The sequence below is a fragment of the Bombina bombina genome, chromosome 5, assembly GCF_027579735.1.
Source record: "Bombina bombina isolate aBomBom1 chromosome 5, aBomBom1.pri, whole genome shotgun sequence".
Taxonomy (NCBI): Eukaryota; Metazoa; Chordata; class Amphibia; order Anura; family Bombinatoridae; genus Bombina; species Bombina bombina.
Genome location: NC_069503.1, coordinates 638,652,675 through 638,675,408, shown reverse-complemented (window position 1 = coordinate 638,675,408; position 22,734 = coordinate 638,652,675). Strand labels below are relative to the sequence as shown.

Sequence of the window (22,734 nt, the reverse complement as noted above, 5' to 3'; positions counted from 1 at the left end):
AGAATAAAATATGTTACCTTTATAAGTAGAAGGGGTATTTAAAATCATGGTTTGTTTAAGACTTTGTGCTGTCTGGGTCCAATAATTAAATTATTCCCCAACAAATCACTGATAACTGTAGTCAAAATAATCCATAGCACCACATTACTTCATCACATCATAGATACATAAACTCCAATTAATGTTTAGTGACACAGAGAACTCTAAACACATACTGAATTGTACCTGCTGTTATGCCCAAGGCAGGGAGTGAGCTAATAAACTCAACTGGTATTAAGAAGGCACACGCAGGGATTCCTGTAATCTGGTATTCAGAAGTCTTACTGTAGTTGGCACACGCAGGGATTCCTGTAATCTGGTATTCAGAAGGCTTACTGTAGCTGGCACACTCAGGTATTACTGTAATCTAGTATTCAGAAGGCTTACTGTAGCTGGCACACTCAGGTATTACTGTAATCTGGTATTCAGAAGGTTTACTGTAGCTGGCACACTCAGGTATTACTGTAATCTAGTATTCAGAAGGCTTACTGTAGCTGGCACACTCAGGTATTACTGTAATCTAGTATTCAGAAGGCTTACTGTAACTGGCACACTCAGGTATTACTGTAATCTAGTATTCAGAAGGCTTACTGTAGCTGGCACACTCAGGTATTACTGTAATCTAGTATTCAGAAGCCTTACTGTAGCTGGCACACTCAGGTATTACTATAATCTGGTATTCAGAAGGTTTACTGTAGCTGGCACACTCAGGTATTACTGTAATCTAGTATTCAGAAGGCTTACTGTAGCTGGCACACTCAGGTATTACTGTAATCTAGTATTCAGAAGGCTTACTGTAGCTGGCACACTCAGGTATTACTGTAATCTAGTATTCAGAAGGCTTACTGTAGCTGGCACACTCAGGTATTACTGTAATCTAGTATTCAGAAGGCTTACTGTAGCTGGCACACTCAGGTATTACTGTAATATAGTATTCAGAAGGCTTACTGTAGCTGGCACACTCAGGTATTACTGTAATCTAGTATTCAGAAGGCTTACTGTAGCTGGCACACTCAGGTATTACTGTAATCTAGTATTCAGAAGGCTTACTGTAGCTGGCACACTCAGGTATTACTGTAATCTAGTATTCAGAAGGCTTACTGTAGCTGGCACACTCAGGTATTACTGTAATCTAGTATTCAGAAGGCTTACTGTAGCTGGCACACTCAGGTATTACTGTAATCTAGTATTCAGAAGGCTTACTGTAGCTGGCACACTCAGGTATTACTATAATCTAGTATTCAGAAGGCTTACTGTAGCTGGCACACTCAGGGATTCCTGTAATCTGGTATTCAGAAGGCTTACTGTAGCTGGCACACTCAGATATTACTGTAATCTAGTATTCAGAAGGCTTACTGTAGCTGGCACACTCAGGTATTACTGTAATCTGGTATTCAGAAGGCTTACTGTAGCTGGCACACTCAGGTATTACTGTAATCTAGTATTCAGAAGGCTTACTGTAGCTGGCACACTCAGGTATTACTGTAATCTAGTATTCAGAAGGCTTACTGTAGCTGGCACACTCAGGTATTACTATAATCTAGTATTCAGAAGGCTTACTGTAGCTGGCACACTCAGGGATTCCTGTAATCTGGTATTCAGAAGGCTTACTGTAGCTGGCACACTCAGGTATTACTGTAATCTAGTATTCAGAAGGCTTACTGTAGCTGGCACACTCAGGTATTACTGTAATCTAGTATTCAGAAGTCTTACTGTAGCTGGCACACTCAGGTATTACTGTAATCTGGTATTCAGAAGGCATACTGTAGCTGGCACACTCAGGTATTACTGTAATCTAGTATTCAGAAGGCTTACTGTAGCTGGCACACTCAGGTATTACTGTAATCTAGTATTCAGAAGGCTTACTGTAGCTGGCACACTCAGGTATTACTGTAATCTAGTATTCAGAAGGCTTACTGTAGCTGGCACACTCAGGTATTACTGTAATCTAGTATTCAGAAGGCTTACTGTAGCTGGCACACTCAGGTATTACTATAATCTGGTATTCAGAAGGCTTACTGTAGCTGGCACACTCAGGTATTACTGTAATCTGGTATTCAGAAGGCTTACTGTAGCTGGCACACTCAGGTATTACTGTAATCTAGTATACAGAAGGCTTACTGTAGCTGGCACACTCAGGTATTACTATAATCTAGTATTCAGAAGGCTTACTGTAGCTGGCACACTCAGGTATTACTGTAATCTGGTATTCAGAAGGCTTACTGTAGCTGGCACACTCAGGTATTACTGTAATCTGGTATTCAGAAGGCTTACTGTAGCTGGCACACTCAGGTATTACTGTAATCTGGTATTCAGAAGTCTTACTGTAGCTGGCACACTCAGGTATTACTGTAATCTGGTATTCAGAAGGCATACTGTAGCTGGCACACTCAGGTATTACTGTAATCTAGTATTCAGAAGGCTTACTGTAGCTGGCACACTCAGGTATTACTGTAATCTGGTATTTAGAAGGCTTACTGTAGCTGGCACACTCAGGTATTACTGTAATCTGGTATTCAGAAGGCATACTGTAGCTGGCACACTCAGGTATTACTGTAATCTAGTATTCAGAAGGCTTACTGTAGCTGGCACACTCAGGGATTCCTGTAATCTGGTATTCAGAAGGCTTACTGTAGCTGGCACACTCAGGTATTACTGTAATCTGGTATTCAGAAGGCTTACTGTAGCTGGCACACTCAGGTATTACTGTAATCTGGTATTCAGAAGGCTTACTGTAGCTGGCACACTCAGGTATTACTGTAATCTAGTATTCAGAAGGCTTACTGTAGCTGGCACACTCAGGTATTACTGTAATCTGGTATTCAGAAGGCTTACTGTAGCTGGCACACTCAGGTATTACTGTAATCTAGTATTCAGAAGGCTTACTGTAGCTGGCACACTCAGGTATTACTGTAATCTAGTATTCAGAAGGCTTACTGTAGCTGGCACACTCAGGTATTACTGTAATCTAGTATTCAGAAGGCTTACTGTAGCTGGCACACTCAGGTATTACTGTAATCTAGTATTCAGAAGGCTTACTGTAGCTGGCACACTCAGGTATTACTGTAATCTAGTATTCAGAAGGCTTACTGTAGCTGGCACACTCAGGTATTACTGTAATCTGGTATTCAGAAGGCTTACTGTAGCTGGCACACTCAGGTATTACTGTAATCTGGTATTCAGAAGGCTTACTGTAGCTGGCACACTCAGGTATTACTATAATCTAGTATTCAGAAGGCTTACAGTAGCTGGCACACTCAGGTATTACTATAATCTAGTATTCAGAAGGCTTACTGTAGCTGGCACACTCAGGTATTACTATAATCTAGTATTCAGAAGGCTTACTGTAGCTGGCACACTCAGGTATTACTGTAATCTGGTATTCAGAAGTCTTACTGTAGCTGGCACACTCAGGTATTACTGTAATCTAGTATTCAGAAGGCTTACTGTAGCTGGCACACTCAGGTATTACTGTAATCTGGTATTCAGAAGGCTTACTGTAGCTGGCACACTCAGGTATTACTGTAATCTATTATTCAGAAGGCTTACTGTAGCTGGCACACTCAGGTATTACTGTAATCTGGTATTCAGAAGGCATACTGTAGCTATCACACTCAGTTATTACTGTAAAAATGGTATTGAGAAACACACTCACAAAGAAATCTTACTAAAAAAACGACCTTAATATCCCTTTTAAAGTGACATCCAATATATGTAGGGGCGGAACTACCATTGGTGCAGCAGGTGCAGTTGCACCAGGGCCCAAGCATATATATATATATATATATATATATATATATATATATATATATATATATATATATATATAGGTATGTGAAAAAGAAGTCCGGAGGCGGTCTCCAAATAAAAAGATAAACTTTATTCCAAAAAGTTTAAAACCAAACTATTTTACCCATGAGAAAGTTCTACCAACACACATTACTGATCCATTATAGATTAGTTAGTTTTATAACAAAATTAAGAATATGTCCATAAAGGAATTGTTGTACACATACCAACCATTGTTTTAGTCAGGATTTTTTTTTTTGTAACATATAAATCAACAAGAAATACCGGCAGTCTGTCATGGTGAGTTCTATCATACTGTTTCTACATATCCATGCATGACCTGTTAACTGGGTCATTTCTGGATTACATGTACTGCTGAAAAACTGCATTTCATCTAAATCAGTAAAACAGAATCTAGAGATTGTGGGAATGAAATACAAATTATATCTTTACTCCTTCCATGTGTGTGTAATTGTGAATCTTTCACAACAATTTCACTTGTTTTGCCCAGTGATTTGCCATTTTTATATGTCAAGTAAACTCAGCCTCCGCAGATAATAGGTTCATAATATATAGAAATGTTGGATTTGACAGTATATACAGTCCAAATAGGTATTGCTAATTATTATTATTTTTGTTTTGTTATTAAAGGGACACTAAAAACCAATTTTTTTTCCTTCATGATTCAGATAGAGCATGCAGTTTTAAGCAATTTTCTAATTTACCGTATTTTAAGCTCCATAAGACGCACCTGACCATAAGACGCACCTAGTTTTTAAAGGAGGAGAACTAGAAAAAAAATATTCTGAATCAAATGGTGTAGTAAACTATTTAATAAACTATACCAGATTCTCCAATACAAAGCACAGGTGGCTGAACTAATTAGCAGGGCTGACCTGAAAACCTGTGTACAGTAATTTAGAAAAAAAGGAATGTCCCAGTACAACAGTGTAGTAACTGCTTCAAAAAAATTAGTTATGTCTGGAACAATGTCCTATACAAATTTCCCATCAAATATAAGGGGCTTTTCTCAGACCGTCACAACTCAAACGTCTGTACATACGAGGCCCACTTTTGTTACTTGTATTCTTTGTTGCCTTGCATATATAAGGGCGAATACTCCCCAAGAATATAGTACAATGTTATTAGTTACAGAAATTTAGTCACGTAACCCAAGCAGTGGTGTGTTATCAATAATTCTTAAAAAGTCTCTCACTGTTAGCAATGACATACAACGGTACTTGTATCAACATTTAAAGAATGTACCGATATTTCAATCTCACCCGAAAATTCCGGTGCCTCTCTGCTCCCTTTGGTACCTCCCAACAAAACCTCAGGCGTCGGATCACTGTGGCCGCTCTCCCGGACTTCTGTCCTTTCACTCCATGCGGATTGAGCGCGCTCCGTGTCCTCGCGTCTGCTATGACGTCACTTCCTGGTTACCGGCATGCTATGGGTTGGTTAGGGTAGCGGGTCAGAGGGAATTCCACAAACGTTCTCCGTCGATCCTCCTCACAGCTCCTGCTGCCTTGTCAATGTATAGTGAGCAGCACAAGTACCATTTAAATAAATCAATCACCACAGTAGCTGGCTTAAAATGAAATTACTTTATTGAAAAACACTAAAACATAGAGGGTTTGTACCCTTTAAACGCAACAGACTAACATGTTTCGGCTGAACGCTGTACTCATATGAGTACGGCATTCAGCCGAAACATTTTAGTCTGTTGCGTTTAAAGTGTACAAACCCTTTATGTTTTAGTGTTTATCAATAAAGTAATTTCATTTTAAGCCAGCTACTGACGACTTCATTTTTTCTACAATGTTAGTGTACAGTACACACAGCCTCAGGAAGGCAACAGTGGCTATCACATTCGCTCCATAAGACGCACAGACATTTCCCCTTACTATTGAAGGGGGAAAAAGTGCGTCTTATGGAGCGAAAAATACGGTACTCCTATTATTTTTTCTTCGTTCTCTTGCTATCTTTACTTAAAAAGCAGAAATGTGATGCATAGGATCTGCCCATTTTTAGTTGAGAACCTGAGTTATGCTTGCTTATTGGTAGGTAAATGTAAATGTAAAAGTTGCTTAAAATTCCATGCTCTATCTGAATCATAAAATAAAAATATTGGGTTTTGTGTCCCTTTAACTAATGTTCTGCTGTCCGTACGTTCACACACTACGTAAACATTTTACTGACTGCAGTATGAGCTAAAGATGTGCTCTAGTTTGATATTTTTGCCAGATATTGCTACACATTTGATGCTTATTCTGTTTAGGTTTTGCAGTATGTGATTCTAAACTATTATTTCTAAAAACTGCAATTTTGTGTTATAACATATAATTAACTTTGTTTTTGGGCAGACGATGGAATGACTATTAATTCAAGGTACTTATTGTCCCAGGGGCAGAACTACCATTGGTGCAGCAAGTGCAATGGCACCAGGGCCCAATAGCTTGTGGGGCCCATAGCAGCCAGTTTAAGCATAGGCTTGTCTGAAATGTGTACAATCCTAATGCAGGCGAGCATTTTATCAGTGCAGGTCTATCTGTGTTTGCTTGAGCGCAATTTAATTTAGCGCTCGTCGGGTTATATGCGTATACCCGACAGGAGTACATTAATTCTTCATGTGTGCTAACCCAACATGAGAAATCTTAAGGCGCGCTATGTATTTATTAAAAATATTCCAAAATATTAATAAATAATTAAAATAATTATTTATTCTTAATAATCCATAATTATAAATAATTATAATTTTTTACAATATTTTCATGATAACTAATTCTACAAGTGCGCTAACCCGAAACAGCATTAGACCTACATTGCGAAACCCAAAGCGTGTTACGCATATTTAACATTCCTATGTTCTGCCTATTTAATTTTTTTTATGTTAAATATATATTTCTATATAAATATAATAATGTTAATGTAAAGTATATATCTATACCTATATATCTATAGAAATTGATATACAGGTGTGTGTGTGTATATATATATATATATATATATATATATATATATATATATATATATATATTTAACATAAAATAACATTTTGCTGTATATAAAGAACATTGGAATGTGAAATATTAATTACTCCTGTCAGGTCAGGGCGTAAGCGATAAGTGTTTTTCTTCTACACTCTTCATTGAAGTCTATGGGGCAAATGTAATGTTTGTAGTACTTTAATTAGCATGTGTCTTGTTACTTGTAATGTGCACACTTACCCAGTCAAGCGGGAGTGCTAAATACTGCTCCACTTGTAATCTAGCCCTTAATAGGTTGTGGTTTCAAGTAGCAAAAACAGATATTTCATATACAAAATAAATCTAAAGGAACAGATTCCCATATATTTTATACTGTGCAGTATGGCAAGTAGTTGGAAACATAGGGGGGGGGGGGCAATTTTACAGTACACTTTCCCTTTAACTAGTAAATTGTGACCAATTTCTAATTATGTTTTTTTTTTTTTCTGCAGATGGGAGGTACTGAATACTTCATCAGAATGCAAACCCAAGCTCAGCCAGTGTATTGCAGAATCCTGGTCAAGCTATAGTGCATTTCTGCAAGAGTTGTCCCACTTTAAACAACAAAACCCTGGCAAGGTAAAGATTTATAGTATGCTTATAAAAAGCTATTGTGAACAACAGACATTAAATTCTTTTTTTTTCTTTATTGCATCTAAGAGATGATATTTTATTATTATTATTATTATTATTAAAAAAAATGGATGTTCCTGTGCTGGTTTTATGCTATGGAGTGCCCATAAATCTGTTATCATCCAATGTGTAACCTTACTATCTCTAGTGATGAGTTTTGTACAGACCTACTGTTAGTCCCTGTTAGTTTCAAAATCAATTTAAACTAGGGATGTGCATTAGGATCCTATGTCACTCGGTCACTCGCAGCATTCAGCTTTTTTCACAACTGGATTTCTTCTTGTGAAAGTGCAATACACTAAGATCTGGATTTGCACAGATCCCAGTGTGTTTCACAAGAAGAAATCCGTCTCTGAAAACAGCCGGATGTCACAAGCGGCTGCCTTTTTCCACATTTGGATCCTAATGAAGGATTAAAATGCACATCCCTAATTTAAACAGCTTTAACTTAATATTTTTACATGCAAAATTGTTTTAAAATCTTTAAATAGAGCTATTTTACATGCATAATAGAATATGTTTGAATTTAATGTCCTTTTAAGGTACATCAGTTAATTAGAGCAATTAGCAAACACTACACAATGCAGATGGCAAGGTATAGTTCCCTAATTAACTGTTTCACTGCTGGGCCGCTCACAAAACTGGCCTTAAAAAGAACACTAACCAGTATGCTATATAAAAACAAGAAAAAAAAAAACATAAACAAAGTGTAAAAAACAAAGAAATTGTTAAAGGTATTTGGTACCTAGTACTATAGCAATTTGATTCCTAAGCACCATTAAAGAAAAGAGAAGGTCTGTAGTACAATATTTACAAAGCCACCATATTTGACCAATGCAACTTCACTTTCCCCTCAGGTGGACAAGTACACTAATGTAATAATGATGGACATTCCAAGCTTTGTTAAAGGGACACCTTTCAATTACAAATGACATCTCTGTTGTGCTGCTATAGACTAACATCAGCCAAGTCTAAAAATTTGTAAAACAAATTAACATCCTTTACTGCAATCATTTTTCATTAATCAAACAGACAACAAGGCTAATCACTTTCATAAAGTTGGTATAAAATGCAGTTTTGCAGCTGCTATCTGATAAAGCAAATAATGGGAAAATATGTAGCAGGCTTAGCCTAGATAAGTAAGCAGGGTGCATTTTAAGCTCCAAGAATAAGAAAATCCTCAATTTTCAGAGCTGAATGCAGAATAAATAATGAAAGTATATTGCAATGTAGTTTCATTACACATGACTAAACCATTTATACAAAAATCTCAAGGTGTTTACTGCCCCTTTAATAAACTTGTATCCCTAAAAGGCATAAAGTACAATTCGAGTGTTTAGATAATGAGCACAAAAAAGTGTGAGGTGACCTACCAAAGCACATAACTTAACTGTCTTCTGATTACAGAAGAAAAACACAACTATGCACTTATCAGTTTAGTCAAATATGCAGTTTAGTGTTGCTTTATTAATTACCACAAATCAGGCACCCAAAGGGTTAAATAGCAATGGTAATCAGACATATCAGGGAAAGTGGGCAGTGTCCAAACATAGGTGTAGCTGTTATACCATCAGAGAGTTAGTGCTGTTATATCACAGTGTCTACTCTTCATGTGTCAGAATCCTGGTCACATGCCCAGTGTTCCCTGTATACTGCTATTGGTGTTTAACCTTTTAATGCCGTTATGCCGTTCTATTCCGTCATAATTACACTGGGCTTTAGAGCCGTTATGACGGAATAGAACGTCATAGCCAATGGCTGTCCTGAGGCCTTCTGTGCTTCCAGGATTTGATCTCGGTCTGGAGGGCATTCCTAGGGTTGTAGAGACATCCCCCAGACACGATCCATTAATTGAAATCTCGCAATCGTGTGCAGGATCGCGTGGTTTCAATTTGTCTACATCGGAACAGTTGTTCCGATGTAGACACTTTAACCCAGTCACGAAAGGGTTAATACAAGGTGTGGCAGACGTCTGAATGTTAATATGTTTACATTTTAAATAGTAATAATTTACTGTCACTGTTTTCAGTGTCAACATATTAATGTCATTTCTATATAGCCCAGTCTGGCAGAAAAGTAAGTTTATCCTTTTAAATAAACAAAAATATTTGGCCGCTGTCTGTTTACAGCCTTAAAAGCACCGCTGAGTTGTTTTAACAGGCAGATAAATCATTATTATTAAGCTGATGTTGGCTTATGGGTGTAGAACTATATAGCTTGATAAACCTGTTTGGCTTTAAGGAGACAATGTTTCAGTGCTGCCTCAGCGATGCATTGGTACGATTTATGTACTAAATATTTCAACCTTACAGGAGGGTAAACACATTGTCTGTCATACATATAAAAGAGCATATTTAAAATATAATTTTGCATGAAAAAGACAATAAATGTGATTTAATCTGATTTTGAAATAAATAATTCACAACTGGTCCAATAAGGACACACCCACAGATCTAATGCTCACACCCACATCATGAGCATAAAAGCAAGCTGTGATATTATTTTTTCCAACACAGCAACTTTAAAAAAAAATAAAAAATTAATTTGTGCTGTCCCCTTCAAAGTCAAGCGAAGTTTAGGACTATTATATAAATGCTTGGCTTTGCATCCCTATTATGAGAGTGCAATTCTCACAAACGTGTTTCCATGGAGAAATCATCAGCTTATTTTACTGAGCACTATATTGTAAACTAAGTGTCTCCGCTTCACATAAAGAAGTTACACAGATCCCCAAGGTGAAAATTGCCTTTAAAACAATCCCTGAGGACCTATAGTACTGACGAGGCTTTCTATAGAATCTTGCCAGAGCTTTAGAGAACTGGGCCCTCAGTCTGTGAGAGTGCATTGCAATATATACATATAAATAGTAAGCCTTTGCATGCCAGCTCTAGATAAAAACAATAAACAGAGACAGGCTCATTCATTTGCTCACGTTTCTTGCATTATATTTCCTACATCTGAGTGACCTTCCCAGCACCAGTCCCTGTGCCCCCAAACTATCCTGTACACCCACCAGACCTGACAGTCAATATCAGCCATATCTTCATTGCGTCACTGTCTCATTAAACCTTATTTTCATCTTCCAGTTATGTTAATCATACCTTAGATTAATGCTGAAATTGACCATGAGTACTCATATGATTTAAAAACTGATTTCAAGCAGTGACCTAGATTACACCCAAATTAATTAAATATAATTGGAATACCATGTCTGTTTTTTTTTTATATTTGTAGATATACGTAAGAGCAGCACCAACCTTTTTCAAACCTTTTAGAGTGTGCAGGGTATTCACAGGGCTCTGTAATCCCCTCAGTATATACAGTTCAAAAGAGAAGAAACCAACACCAGTCCTTGCAAGTACCCACCAGGGTCTCCTTTATTGGGTTAAATAAAACATGAATGCAATGTTTCGGGCTATCCACTAACCCCTTACTCATGCATGAATAAGGGCTGAGCCTGAGTGGATAGACCAAAACATTGCATTTATGTGTTATTTATCACAATAAAGGAGACCCTGATGAGTACTTGCAAGGAGTGGTGCTGGTTTCTTCGCTTTTGAACTGTAATTTTTTTTTAATCACAAACTAACTATATGTGTTTATCGATTATGTTTTGTGGAGATAATTCCCTATTTAAAATAACTCTAAATGATAGTATAGAGTTAAAGGGACATGAAACCCATTATTTTCTTTCAGGATTCAGATAGAACATACAATTTGAAACAACTTTGCTTCATTCCTTTCGTATCCTTTGTTAAAGGAGCAGCAATTCACTACTGAAAGCTAGCTGAACACATCACATGAGCCAATGACAAGAGGCATATATGTGCAGCCAACAGTCATTTTTCTCCAAGTAATGCATTGCTGCTCTTGAGCCTACCTAGGTAAATTGGAAACTTGTATGTTCTATCTGAATCACAAAAGTTTAATTTTGACTTTCATGCCCTTTTAAAGGGACAGTAAACACCTTGAGATTTGTATAATATGGTGTTATGTATAATGAAACAACTTTCCAATATATTTTCATTATTTATTTTTCCCCCTTTTCATGTAATTGAGCTCTGAAAATTGAGCGATTTCTAATTCCAGGAATTTAAATTGCAACCTGCTGAATTCTCAAGCCTAACTCTGCCATATATCTTTCCCTAATTGGCTTTATTAGATGATAACTGCTAAACAATGCACTCTATACTAACATTAAAGTTGGTACTAGCCTTGTTGTCTGCAGACTAAAGCCTAGATTGGCTCCTCCAAATAAGACAAATAGTGGGTGGAGTTTGGCTATTGATAAATAATTGCAGTAAAAAGCATGTTAATTTGCTTTACAAACATTAAAAAATGTCTTGTAATTACAAGGTGTTTATTGTCCTTTTAAACTGTCAATGTTAATGAGGAACATTTTTATGAAAAAAAAATTGTTTGCTATGTAAAATATTTGAGTCCCAGGTTAGTCAATTGTCCAATGACAAATATGTTAATAGAAACATTGAAGAAAGGTAAAACATTTTCTGCCACATTTTGTGATATCAGGTTTTTGAGTTTGTTTGCATGCAAGTTAAATTGCGCTCGTATTACATGTTGAAAGTAAACGCAATTGCTTGAGCACAATTGAAGTTACGCTCATCAGGTTAGCGCGTCTTGGTTAACTGTTTCGCAAAACAAAAAAGTGCCACAAAACACATCAAAAATATATTAAATTACAGCTACAATCATAATAACACTTTCTAATTGCAATTTATTTTTAAAAATATTGCACAAAAAAGTTATAAGGGCTCAAAGATATGAGGTCTCAGGTGTTAGAAGAAAAAAAAGGAAAGGGGTTTTAAAGGGACAGTCAACACCAGAATTTTTGTTGTTTTAAAAGATAGATAATCCTTTAATGACCTTTTCCCCAGTTTTGCATAACCAACACAGTTATAATTATACACGTTTTACCTCTGTAATTACCTTGTATCTAAGCCTCAGCAGACTGCCCCCTTATTTCAGTTCTTTTGACAGACTTGCATTTTAGCCAATCAGAGCTGGACCATGGTAAATTCACGAGCATGAGCTCAATGTTATCTATATGAAACACATGACCTAATGCCCTCTAGTGGTAAAAAACTATCAAAATGCATTTAGATTAGAGGCAGCCTTCAAGGTCTAAGAAATTAGCATATGAACCTCCTAGGTTTAGCTTTCAACTAAGAATACCAAGAGAACAAAGCAAAATTGGTGATAAACGTAAATTGTAAAGTTGTTTAAAATTACATGCCCTATTTTAATCATTAAAGTTTTTTTTGGACTTGACTGTCCCTTTAACATAGAGATACATACATATACATTTTTAAATATGTATAGGTATGTGTGTATATATATATATATATATTATATATATATATATATATATATATATATATTTATATACACAGTACATACACAAATTAAATAGAGAATTAAATTACATGAAAAAAAGCAAAATTAATAATGAAAGAATATTGCAAAGTTGTAGTTTTACTATCCATAATCAAACATGTTATATTACAATCTGAAAGTAGTTACTATCCATTTAAACTCAAAATTAAACTTGAATTGATTAAATAGAGCATGCCGTTTTAAACAGCATTCTAATTTACTTCTATTATTAATTTTGCATAGTTATTTTAGTATTGTTTATAGCAATCTTATTCATAGTTACAAAAACTGCTGTCAAAGAATGGTGAAAACACAACTCGCAAGCTTCAATCAGCCTTCCCAGGTTTACTCTTCAACAAAGGACATCAAGAGAACAAAGGACATTTGAATATTGAAGTAAATTGGAAAATTGTTAAAAACATAATTTATGCTTACCAGATAAATTCCTTTCCTTCCTAGCAGGGAGAGTCCTCGACTTCATTCCTTACTGTTGGGAATACAACACCTGGCCACCAGGAGGAGGCAAAGACACCCCAGCCAAAGGCTTAAAGATACCTCCCACTTCCCCTATCCCCCAGTCATTCTGCCGAGGGAACAAGGAAAAGTAGGAGAAACATCAGGGTATAAAAGGTGCCAGAAGAAATAATATAAAAAGGGATCTTCCCATCAAAAACATAAATTACGGGGAGGTAAGCATAAATTATGTTTTCCTTCCACGACTTAATTCCTTACTGTTGGGAAAACTATACCCAAGCTCCAGAGGACACTGAATGAATAACGGAAGTGAACAGAAAAAAAGAGGCGGACCCTATTCTGAGGTCACCACAGCCTGCAAAACTTTTCTCCCGAAAGCTGCTTCAGCCGAAGCAAACACATCAAACTTGTAAAATTTAGAAAAAGTTTGTAAGGAGGACAAGGTAGCCACCTTACAAATCTGATCCATTGAGGCTTTGTTCTTAAAAGCCCAAGAGGAAGCCACTGCTCTAGTGGAATAAGCCGTTATCCTCTCAGGAGGCTGTCGTCCCGCTGTCTCATAAGCTAAGCGGATGACACTCCTCAACCAAAAAGATAGGGAAGTCATAGTAGCCTTCTGCCGCTTACGCTTCCCCGTATAGATGACAAACAAAGAGGAAGATTGTCTGAATTCCTTAGTAGCCTGAAGATAGAACTTCAAGGCACAAACCACATCTAGATTGTGAAGCAAATGTTCCTTCGCTGAAGAAGGATTAGGACACAAGGAAGGAACAACAATTTCTTGATTAATCTTACGATTCAACACCATCTTAGGAAGAAACCCTAGTTTAGTGTGTAAAACCGCCTTATCAGCATGAAAAAAACAGATATGGGGGTTACATTGCAAAGCAGAAATCTCAGAAACTCTGTGCGCAGATGCAATAGCCAACAAAAAAAGAACCTTCCAAGATAACAATTTAATGTCAACAGTATGCATAGGCTCGAACGAAGCCTGCTGCAAAACACTAAGACTACGATTGAGACTCCAAGGTGGAGCCCCAGATCTAAACACAAGTCTGATCCTAGCCATAGCCTTAACAAAGGACTGCATATCCGGAAGCTCGGTCAATCCTTTGTGCAGTAACACTGACAGGGCTGATACTAGCAGATAAACGCTTCTCCAGTTCATCCTGGAGAAAAGCTAAAATTCTGACAACCTTAACCTTATGCCAGGAAAAGCCACACTCTTCACACCAGTACAAGTAAGTCCTCCACACTTTATGGTAGATACGACGAGTAACTGGCTTACGAGCTTAAACCAGAGTGTCGTTAACACTCTCAGAAAACCCTCTCTTGGCTAAAACTAAGCTTTCAATCTCCACGCAGCAGCCTCAGAGAATCTAGATTTTGATGAACGAAGGGACCCTGTATCAGCAGATCTTTGTGACAAGGTAACCTCCACTGAGGAGATGAGGACATCCCCATAAGATCCGCAAACCACGTCCTTCGCAGCCACGACAGAGCAATCAGAATCACTGATGCTCCCTCCTGCTTGATGCGAGCCACCACACAAGGGAGAAGCGGTAAAGGAGGAAAAAGATATGAGTCTGAACCTCCATGGTACTAATAGGCAAACTATCAGTTCTCCTGAGGATCCCTCGACCCAAACCTGGGTAGCTTGGTATTGAGGCGGAATGCCATGAGATCTATCTTCGGCGTCCCCCACTCTCTGCATATCTCTGCAAACACCTCAGGGTGAAGAGACCATTCCCGTGGGTGAAAAGATTGCCTGCTGAAGAAATCTGCTTCCCAGTTGTCCACACCCGAAATGTGGATCACTGACAGTGTACATCTGTGAGTCTCTGCCCACTCTAGTATCTGAGATACTTCTCTCATCGCCAAGGAACTTCTCGTTTCCCCCTGATGGTTGATGTAGGCAACCAAGGTTATATTCAGACAAAAAAATTCAGTGAGTCTCCAAAGCAAAACATTTATTTCAAAAATACACACTGGTTATAGGGTAAAAGAGCACTAAAACCATAAAAAAGATGCAATGACCAACAGCTCCCTGCCAGTCTTATGCATTTCGCCTGCAAACAAGCCTTAATCATAGACCATGGTTGAATATCCGGTTACCTCCCTTAAGTGATTTGAACTAATCAGGGGAGACTGCTGAGGTCATATATTTGACAAGTAACCTGTTAACAAAAGACATTAACAAAAAGGGGGGAACATTACCAATATAGCACCAAATGTGAGATGCTGTTTACTAAATACATATTTAGAAAAATAATAAGTGATACTACGTTAACACTACAATAGCTAATTAGCATATTCCATCTTTAATATAGTTGAACACATAGTCATCCTACTTAATAAAGGAATCCCTATACAATGTACATTCTAAAAAAGAATCAATCATTACAACTGAATTAATGATACATCAAAGTGTAATCACATTCTGTAAGTATATATATATATATATATATATATATATATATATATATATATATATATATATATATATATACATGATTGCATGGATATTTTTCTTAGTAATACAGGGGAGGGATATGACTACATTTATTATCTGTGTTGCCAGTGGTTAATGATATCACCATCTGCATTAAATCCCTTTGGACATCTAGTTTAAAGTGTTAATATCCAAAAGGCCTATGTAAAAGTTTGGAGGTTCTATCTCCTCCACTAGGAATATTAGTTATGCACTCAATGATTTGCCATTTAAAGGTGCTGACTCTCTTTTTATGATCTGTTATACAATGTTGCACCAGCTCTGAGCAATCTATCCCTTTCTCAATGTTATTGAGGTGTTCCCTAATACGTGATCGTGCTTCACGAGTGGTGCACCCTACATACTGCAACTTGCAGTCCGAACATTCTGCTAAATATATTACAAACCTGGTGCGACAAATGGTACAGTAAGAGGAAAGGAAGACCCTTTGGGTGACCCTAGATTAAAACCTATTTGTTACACTGGTATGACTACAAGCTATGCAATTAGAAAAATGTCATTTAAAATGCCCTTTAACTTGGAGCCAGCTACTCCCTCCTGTGCTAGTTTTTCTAAGCATGCTAGGTGCTAGGATATTCCCTAATGTACGACCCCTCCTAGGAATGAAGTTACACCATGGGAAACAAACTCCTTGAGGCTCTCATCACCTGTTAAAACTGGTACATGTTTACCTATAATCCTACATATTTCTGTAAATTGTGGACTAGTCTATATGTGCTAATGAATTTTGTTTTTTGGCCATCAAAGGTAGAATGTTTAGCATGGTCTTTGTTCTGTTGTAACATTGTCATTCTGTCCATTCTATTTACCTCAAGAAATGCTCTACTAACAGGTTTATTGAAATAGCCTCTTTAATTTAGCTGTTTCTTTAGTAATTCTGATTCCTTTAGAAATTCTACATTAGACGACCAATTTCTTTTCATTCTTATGCATTGTCCCTTTACCACCCCAAAGCCAGTATGTCTGGGGTGGCATGACTTGGCATGGAGTATTGTGTTTGAAGATATGGGGTTTCTGTACAGTGTGGTTATTATACTAGAAGTGGCAGGATCACCTATCAGATACAAATATAGGTAAGGGATTTTGGTCTTACTATGAGATGAGGTAAATTGTAAATTGAGCGGATTAGAATTCAGATAGATGACGAAGTCCTTCATATCTTGTTCATTACCCGTCCATATAAAGAGAAGGTCATCAATGTATTTTTTGTACGACCTTATATTCTCTCTGTAGGAGTTTCTTTCTCCAAACCGAGGTTATATTGTCTGATTGGAATCTGATAAACTGAGACGAACCCAAAAGGCATTGAAGATTGTCAGGCATTCCAAAATATTGATCGGGAAGGGAGGACTCCTCCTGAGTCCACAGACCTTGTGCCTTCTTGGCACCCCAAACGGCTCCACAGCCGAAAAGGCTTGCGTCCGTAGTCACAATCTTCCAGGATAGTCTCAAGAAGCACATGCCTTGGGACAGATGATCTGGACAGAGCCAACAGGAGAGCGAGTCTCTCGACAGGTTGTCCAGCACGATCTGTTGATCTGAATAGTCGCCGTTCCATTGTCTCAGCATGCATAGTTGTAAGAGTCTGAGATAGAATCTGGCAAAGGGAATGATGTTTATACAGGACACCATGAGTCCAATCACCTCCATACACTGAGCCACTGAGGGTCTCAAGGAGGCCTGGCGGGCAAGACATGCAGAAGTTAGCTTGCAACGTCTCTGATCTGTGAGGAATAGTCACACGGATATGGAGTCTATTATTGTTACCAGGAAATTCACCCTTGTACTTGGAGTAAGAGAACTCTTTTCCAAGTTTATCTTCCATCCATGTGATTGAAGAAGATTGAGAAGGGTCTTCCGCATGATAAAAAGATGGTGCCTGTACCAAGATATCGTCCAGGTAAGGCACTACTGCAATACCTTGTGTTCTGGCAATGGCTAGAAGAGCTCCTAGAACCTTCGAAAATATCCTTGGAGCAGTAGCTAGGCCAAACGGAAGAGCTATGAACTGGAAGTGCTGCTCCAGAAAAGCAAACCTCAGGAACTGAAAATGTTCCCTGTGTATCGGGACGTGAAGGTATGCATTATTCAGGTCTATTGTGGTCATAAACTTTCCTTCCTGAACCAGAGGAAGGATTGACCGGATTGTCTCCATCTTGAAAGAAGGAACACTCAAGTTTTTTGGATGAAAAGTTCCCTCATTCTTTGGAACCACGAAAAGGTTTGAATAAAACCCCAAACCTCTTTCTGCTGTAGGTACCAGGACAATTACTTCTAGAGAAGAGAGATCCCGTACGCAACCTAAGAAGGCAGCCCTCTTTTCTGGTCTTGAAGACAGACTGGAGAGTAGGAAACTGCCCCTGCGCGCATGAGACTTGAATCCTATCCTGTATCCTTGAGATACAATCTCCAGGACCCAAGGATCCTGTACATCCTGGAACCAAGCGTCTAAAAAAAGAGATAGTCTGCCCCCTACTTGATCCGATCTCGAATCGGGAGCCGCCCCTTCATGCCGATTTGTTCTCGGCGGGCTTCTTAGTCTCTTTGGACTTATTCCAGGACTGAGCCAGCTTCCAAGTACCCTTGGACTGCTCGGACTTGGATGAGGATTGCTGTTGTTGTGATTTGTCAGAACGAAAGGAATGAAAATTAGACAATTGCCGTTCCTCAGGCCTATTTTTCTTGTCCTGCGGTAGGAAGGCAGTATACCCTCCAGTAACCGTAGAAATAATGTAGTCCAGCCTTGAAAGGAAGAGAAAGGAGTCTGGATTTAGAAGTTATATATGCAGATCAAGACTTCAACCAGAGAGCCAAGCGGGCTACGACCACAAAGCCAGAAGCCTTTGCATTTATGCAAATAATCTGCATATTCGCATCACAGATGAAAGAGTTAGCAATTCTCAGTGCTTTAATTCTCTCCTGAATATCCTTGAGGGGAGTCTCCAGCTCAGTGAGCTCTGACAGAGTGACGCACCAGTCGGTAGCTGCTCCAGCAACCGCGGCTACAGCTTCCGCCTGTTGAAATAAAAACCCTGTATGTTGAAACATCTTCCTCAGAAAAGTTTCCATTTTCTTATCCATAGGCTCTCTAAAAGAAGAACTATCCTCCAAAGGGATAGTAATATGCTTATTCAGTGTAGAGATAGCGCAATCTGCCTTCCGGATGGAGCCCCACAAATTTAATTGAGAGTCAGGGCCCGGGAATCATTTTTTAAAAGTGGACAAGGGGGAAGAAGAAGTTCCTACTCTTTCCCATTCGTTACTAATAATGTTCACCATCTTAACTAGCAGAGGAAAAGTCAGAGGGACCTTCCTATCTTCAGAAACCCTGTCTAATTTAGGGATCTTAGGTTCCTCAGGGATGGCAGTCTCTGGAACCTCTAGCGTAGACAGAACCTCCTTTAATAAAAAATGCAGATGCTCAATTTTAAATCTAAAGGAGGGTTCCTCCGCTGAAGGAGGTTTAGAAACTGACGTCTCCGACTCAGAAAGTTCACCATCTGAAGCCACAGAGGTTAAGTCGTCCTCGCATAGCTGGGAAATAGTAGCTAAATCCGACAAATATTTAGATGACTCTAGCTCAGGAGAACTATGTTTAACCTTTCTCTTGCGTTTATTAGAGCGAGGTAAGGCACTCAGGGCTGCAGACACTGCCTATTGTAACTGCGCGGTAAAGTCAGCTGGAAAAAGGACCCATCCAGATGGAGGATTAGATGAGCCGCAGGGAACTGCATGTGGAGCGGGTAATGTAGAAAGGGTAGTAATTTCTCGGGACCCAGATTCCTGAGAAGTAGACGGCTCAGAGGGGCTAATAGCACTATGAATATTAGCAGGCTTGTCTCCCTTCTTAGACTTTAGAACAGTGTTTAGGCAAATGGAACAAATTTGAGCAGGCGGGCAAACCACAGCCTCCTCACAATATTAACAGGAATTATTAATCAGTACAGAAGGAGCGGAACCTTCTAATGTAGTATCAGAGTCCTCCATAGCTTTGTATATACCCACAGAAAAAACAAAAAGAAACGTTTTTATTTAAAAAAACGGCACCTTAATACTCCCAATGGCTGGGGCACTCACCACCTCCTAGACCCTGACAGCTAACAGTGAACACGCTCTCCTCAAGAATGATGTCTGCAACAGGATCTTAGGAAATGAAAGAGACCGCACCCGGTCACGTGGTGCTTAAAATAGGACTTCCTCTGTTATGAAAAAGGGCCCTAAGCTATAATGAGCTGCGCAACACTTCAAAAATGAAAGTGAAACCTATTTGTTCCAAGCCAAAAAACACAGTCTATGGGCTCCATGTACTAAGCAGTCAGCGAGCTACCCGCAACAAATCTCGCGTCAAAATTCGCAAACTGATATGTACAAAGCCGTCAATTATGTTAAAACTCGCATCTTTAAAATTGCGAGCGTACTTATCCGCCAAACCTCGCTACCGCTCCATTTTTCACTGTAATTAGACACATTTGACCACCAACTCGCCAAAAACGAATGTACTAAAAAATCTATTTGTCCGCTCGCTACAATTTCCGCTCCCACCTCGTTATTTTTGCCTCGCCACCTTTTAGGTGGCGGGCAAGGTACAAAACAATAGGAAAGTCAATCTAGACGCCAGTCTAGACATATATAAAAGGCAGTAATATCAGCATTGTACTTACAGCATAACTGGCGTCTAATTTGTCTCTCATTTCCATGTACATAAATTGCGCCCAATTTGTCGACTGTAATTAAAGAGTAATCTATATTTTAAATTTGTATTGTATAGTTGTCAATCTTTATAATTATTTTTATATTAATATTTATATATTATCAGATCCAGATGAAGCCATATCCAAATTGTAAATAAATATTACAAAAATAACGCTCTGTTATCACTCTTCAAAAAATTTTGAACAATAATAAAGTTGTTTAGATAAGTTGAACTTTTATAGGAGCAAAATTCTATTCCCGCGACTACTATGATGTTCGTGACACCTTGCATGTCACGTGTTAATAATTGGCCAGACAATTCAACTGAAAGTTAAGTACATCAGCTTAGTCGCGGCGAGCGAGGCGTCAAATTTATCAACAATCCGCAACTGCTCGCGGCGGGCTAGACTTGTCTATTTATTGGGGGAATATTAGTACATAGCGACAGCGGACACCATTTCCCCCGCGGCGAGTAACGGCGAGTTTATCCGCGTCTACAATGACGGATGAATTGACGGCTTAGTACATGGAGCCCTATGAGACCAAAAAAACTCTCACATTAGGCAGATATACATCCCCAAGCAGTTCAAATAATCTCCCTGAAGGAGATATTAACCCTTGATCCTATTGAGGTATAAAGGAGCCACACTGTGACCCTGTATAGCGTTTTAAAGTGTATATATAAAAAATGGTCTTACCCTCCAGGATCCATGCTGTGAAACAGGCACAGCCTCTCAAGTGTGATAGTCTTGCAGCAGTGCTTCTGACATGGACTTGAGTGTGTAACAGCAAGCAGTGAAACTCGTCAACACTGATTGCTCAGGAGCTGTTAGCGACAGCTTTACCTGCATCTCCAGACTCTAACTTTCATCAATACTCTCACTAAGAGGTTGACGTGATTACTTAAAACTCCAGTCCTTTCTTGAAGGATACCCATTACAGGACTATCTAAATCTTCTGACACTTCTCTGCCACCTCCTATAGTGACGAAAGGCAAAGAATGACTGGGGGATAGGGGAAGTGGGAGGGATATTTAAGCCTTTGGCTGGGGTGTCTTTTCCTCCTCCTGGTGGCCAGGCGTTGTATTCCCTACAGTAAGAATGAAGTCGTGGACTCTCCCTGTCTTATGGAAGGAAAATACATTGCTGTATCCGAAACATGAATGTTTGATTTTGACATCACTATCCCTTTAAAAAATATATTTGTTAAATGTCAGTAACAAATATCAACAACCATTACTATAAGATAGAGTGACACACTGTCCAAATCACACTGGATAACAATGCTTGCACTACAAAATTGAGGTTTAGTGGTTACAGTAAAAACAATGGCTCTAATTCTTTAGGTGATGTCAGTGTATGCTGCAGACTTGTCTGACATCTACTGATCATCCTGTATAACAGCAATTTCACTATTCATCTTAAAAGGACACAATACCCATATGCTAAATCACTTGAAAGTGATGCAGCATAACTTGGAAAAGCTGACAAGAAAATATCACCTGAACATCTCTGCATGATTAAGGGTGAATAACCCGAAACGTTGCATTTTGTTGTTGCTGTGTGCCTATATGCTTTTAATAAGCTAAGAATTAAGACAAGAAAATTCCTCATACATCTGGTGCTGTGGATTTTTGCTTTTGTGGTCATATTGAGGGGTGTTTGCAGTGGCCCCCTACCACCTGCACCTGGTATAGTGCTGTCTATATTGGACTGTATAAAAAAAAGGAAGATATTTTACCTAAAAATTTCTTCAGCTCACCAGAGCAAGTGCTGTGTAAACAGTTATAGTTCAGCTGCTGTCCTGCTGCAAGTTGAAAAACAAACAAACAATAGCAAATCAGCACCAGCGGTCCTGAGGTAATGTTTTGCCTTTCTGTGACCTCATGAGATTTCACTGAAATCTCATAAGATTTCATAGAACTTACTTAAACTGAATATGAAAATAACATGACTGTGCCAGCACATGACAGATGCACACTCCCTAGCTTGTCCTGGGACAAGCATCCTGACTGGCTACTTAAAGTCTCTTTACAGTGGGGTGTGAATACTTAGGAAATTTTAGGTACAATATCTTCCTTTTTTACATAGAGTTGTTTGTGATATTTTTTAGTCAGCTTTTTACAGCTATGCTGCATCACTTTCATGTGATTCAACATTTGGGTATCCTGTC

At 38.5% G+C, this 22,734-nt stretch overlaps 1 protein-coding gene across 3 annotated transcripts in view; it reads left to right on the top strand.

The window, feature by feature from the left end:
* Positions 1–22,734, top strand: part of RETREG1 (reticulophagy regulator 1) — a 487,595-nt gene that overhangs the window by 450,172 nt on the left and 14,689 nt on the right. For all 3 annotated transcript variants that reach the window (XR_008402571.1, XM_053714605.1, XM_053714604.1), the window contains one exon: positions 7,310–7,436. Coding sequence is in view for 2 of the 3 variants with exons in the window: in XM_053714605.1 (XP_053570580.1) it covers positions 7,310–7,436 (127 nt within the window). In the remaining variant the exon portion in view is untranslated. The remainder of the gene's footprint in view (positions 1–7,309; positions 7,437–22,734) is intronic.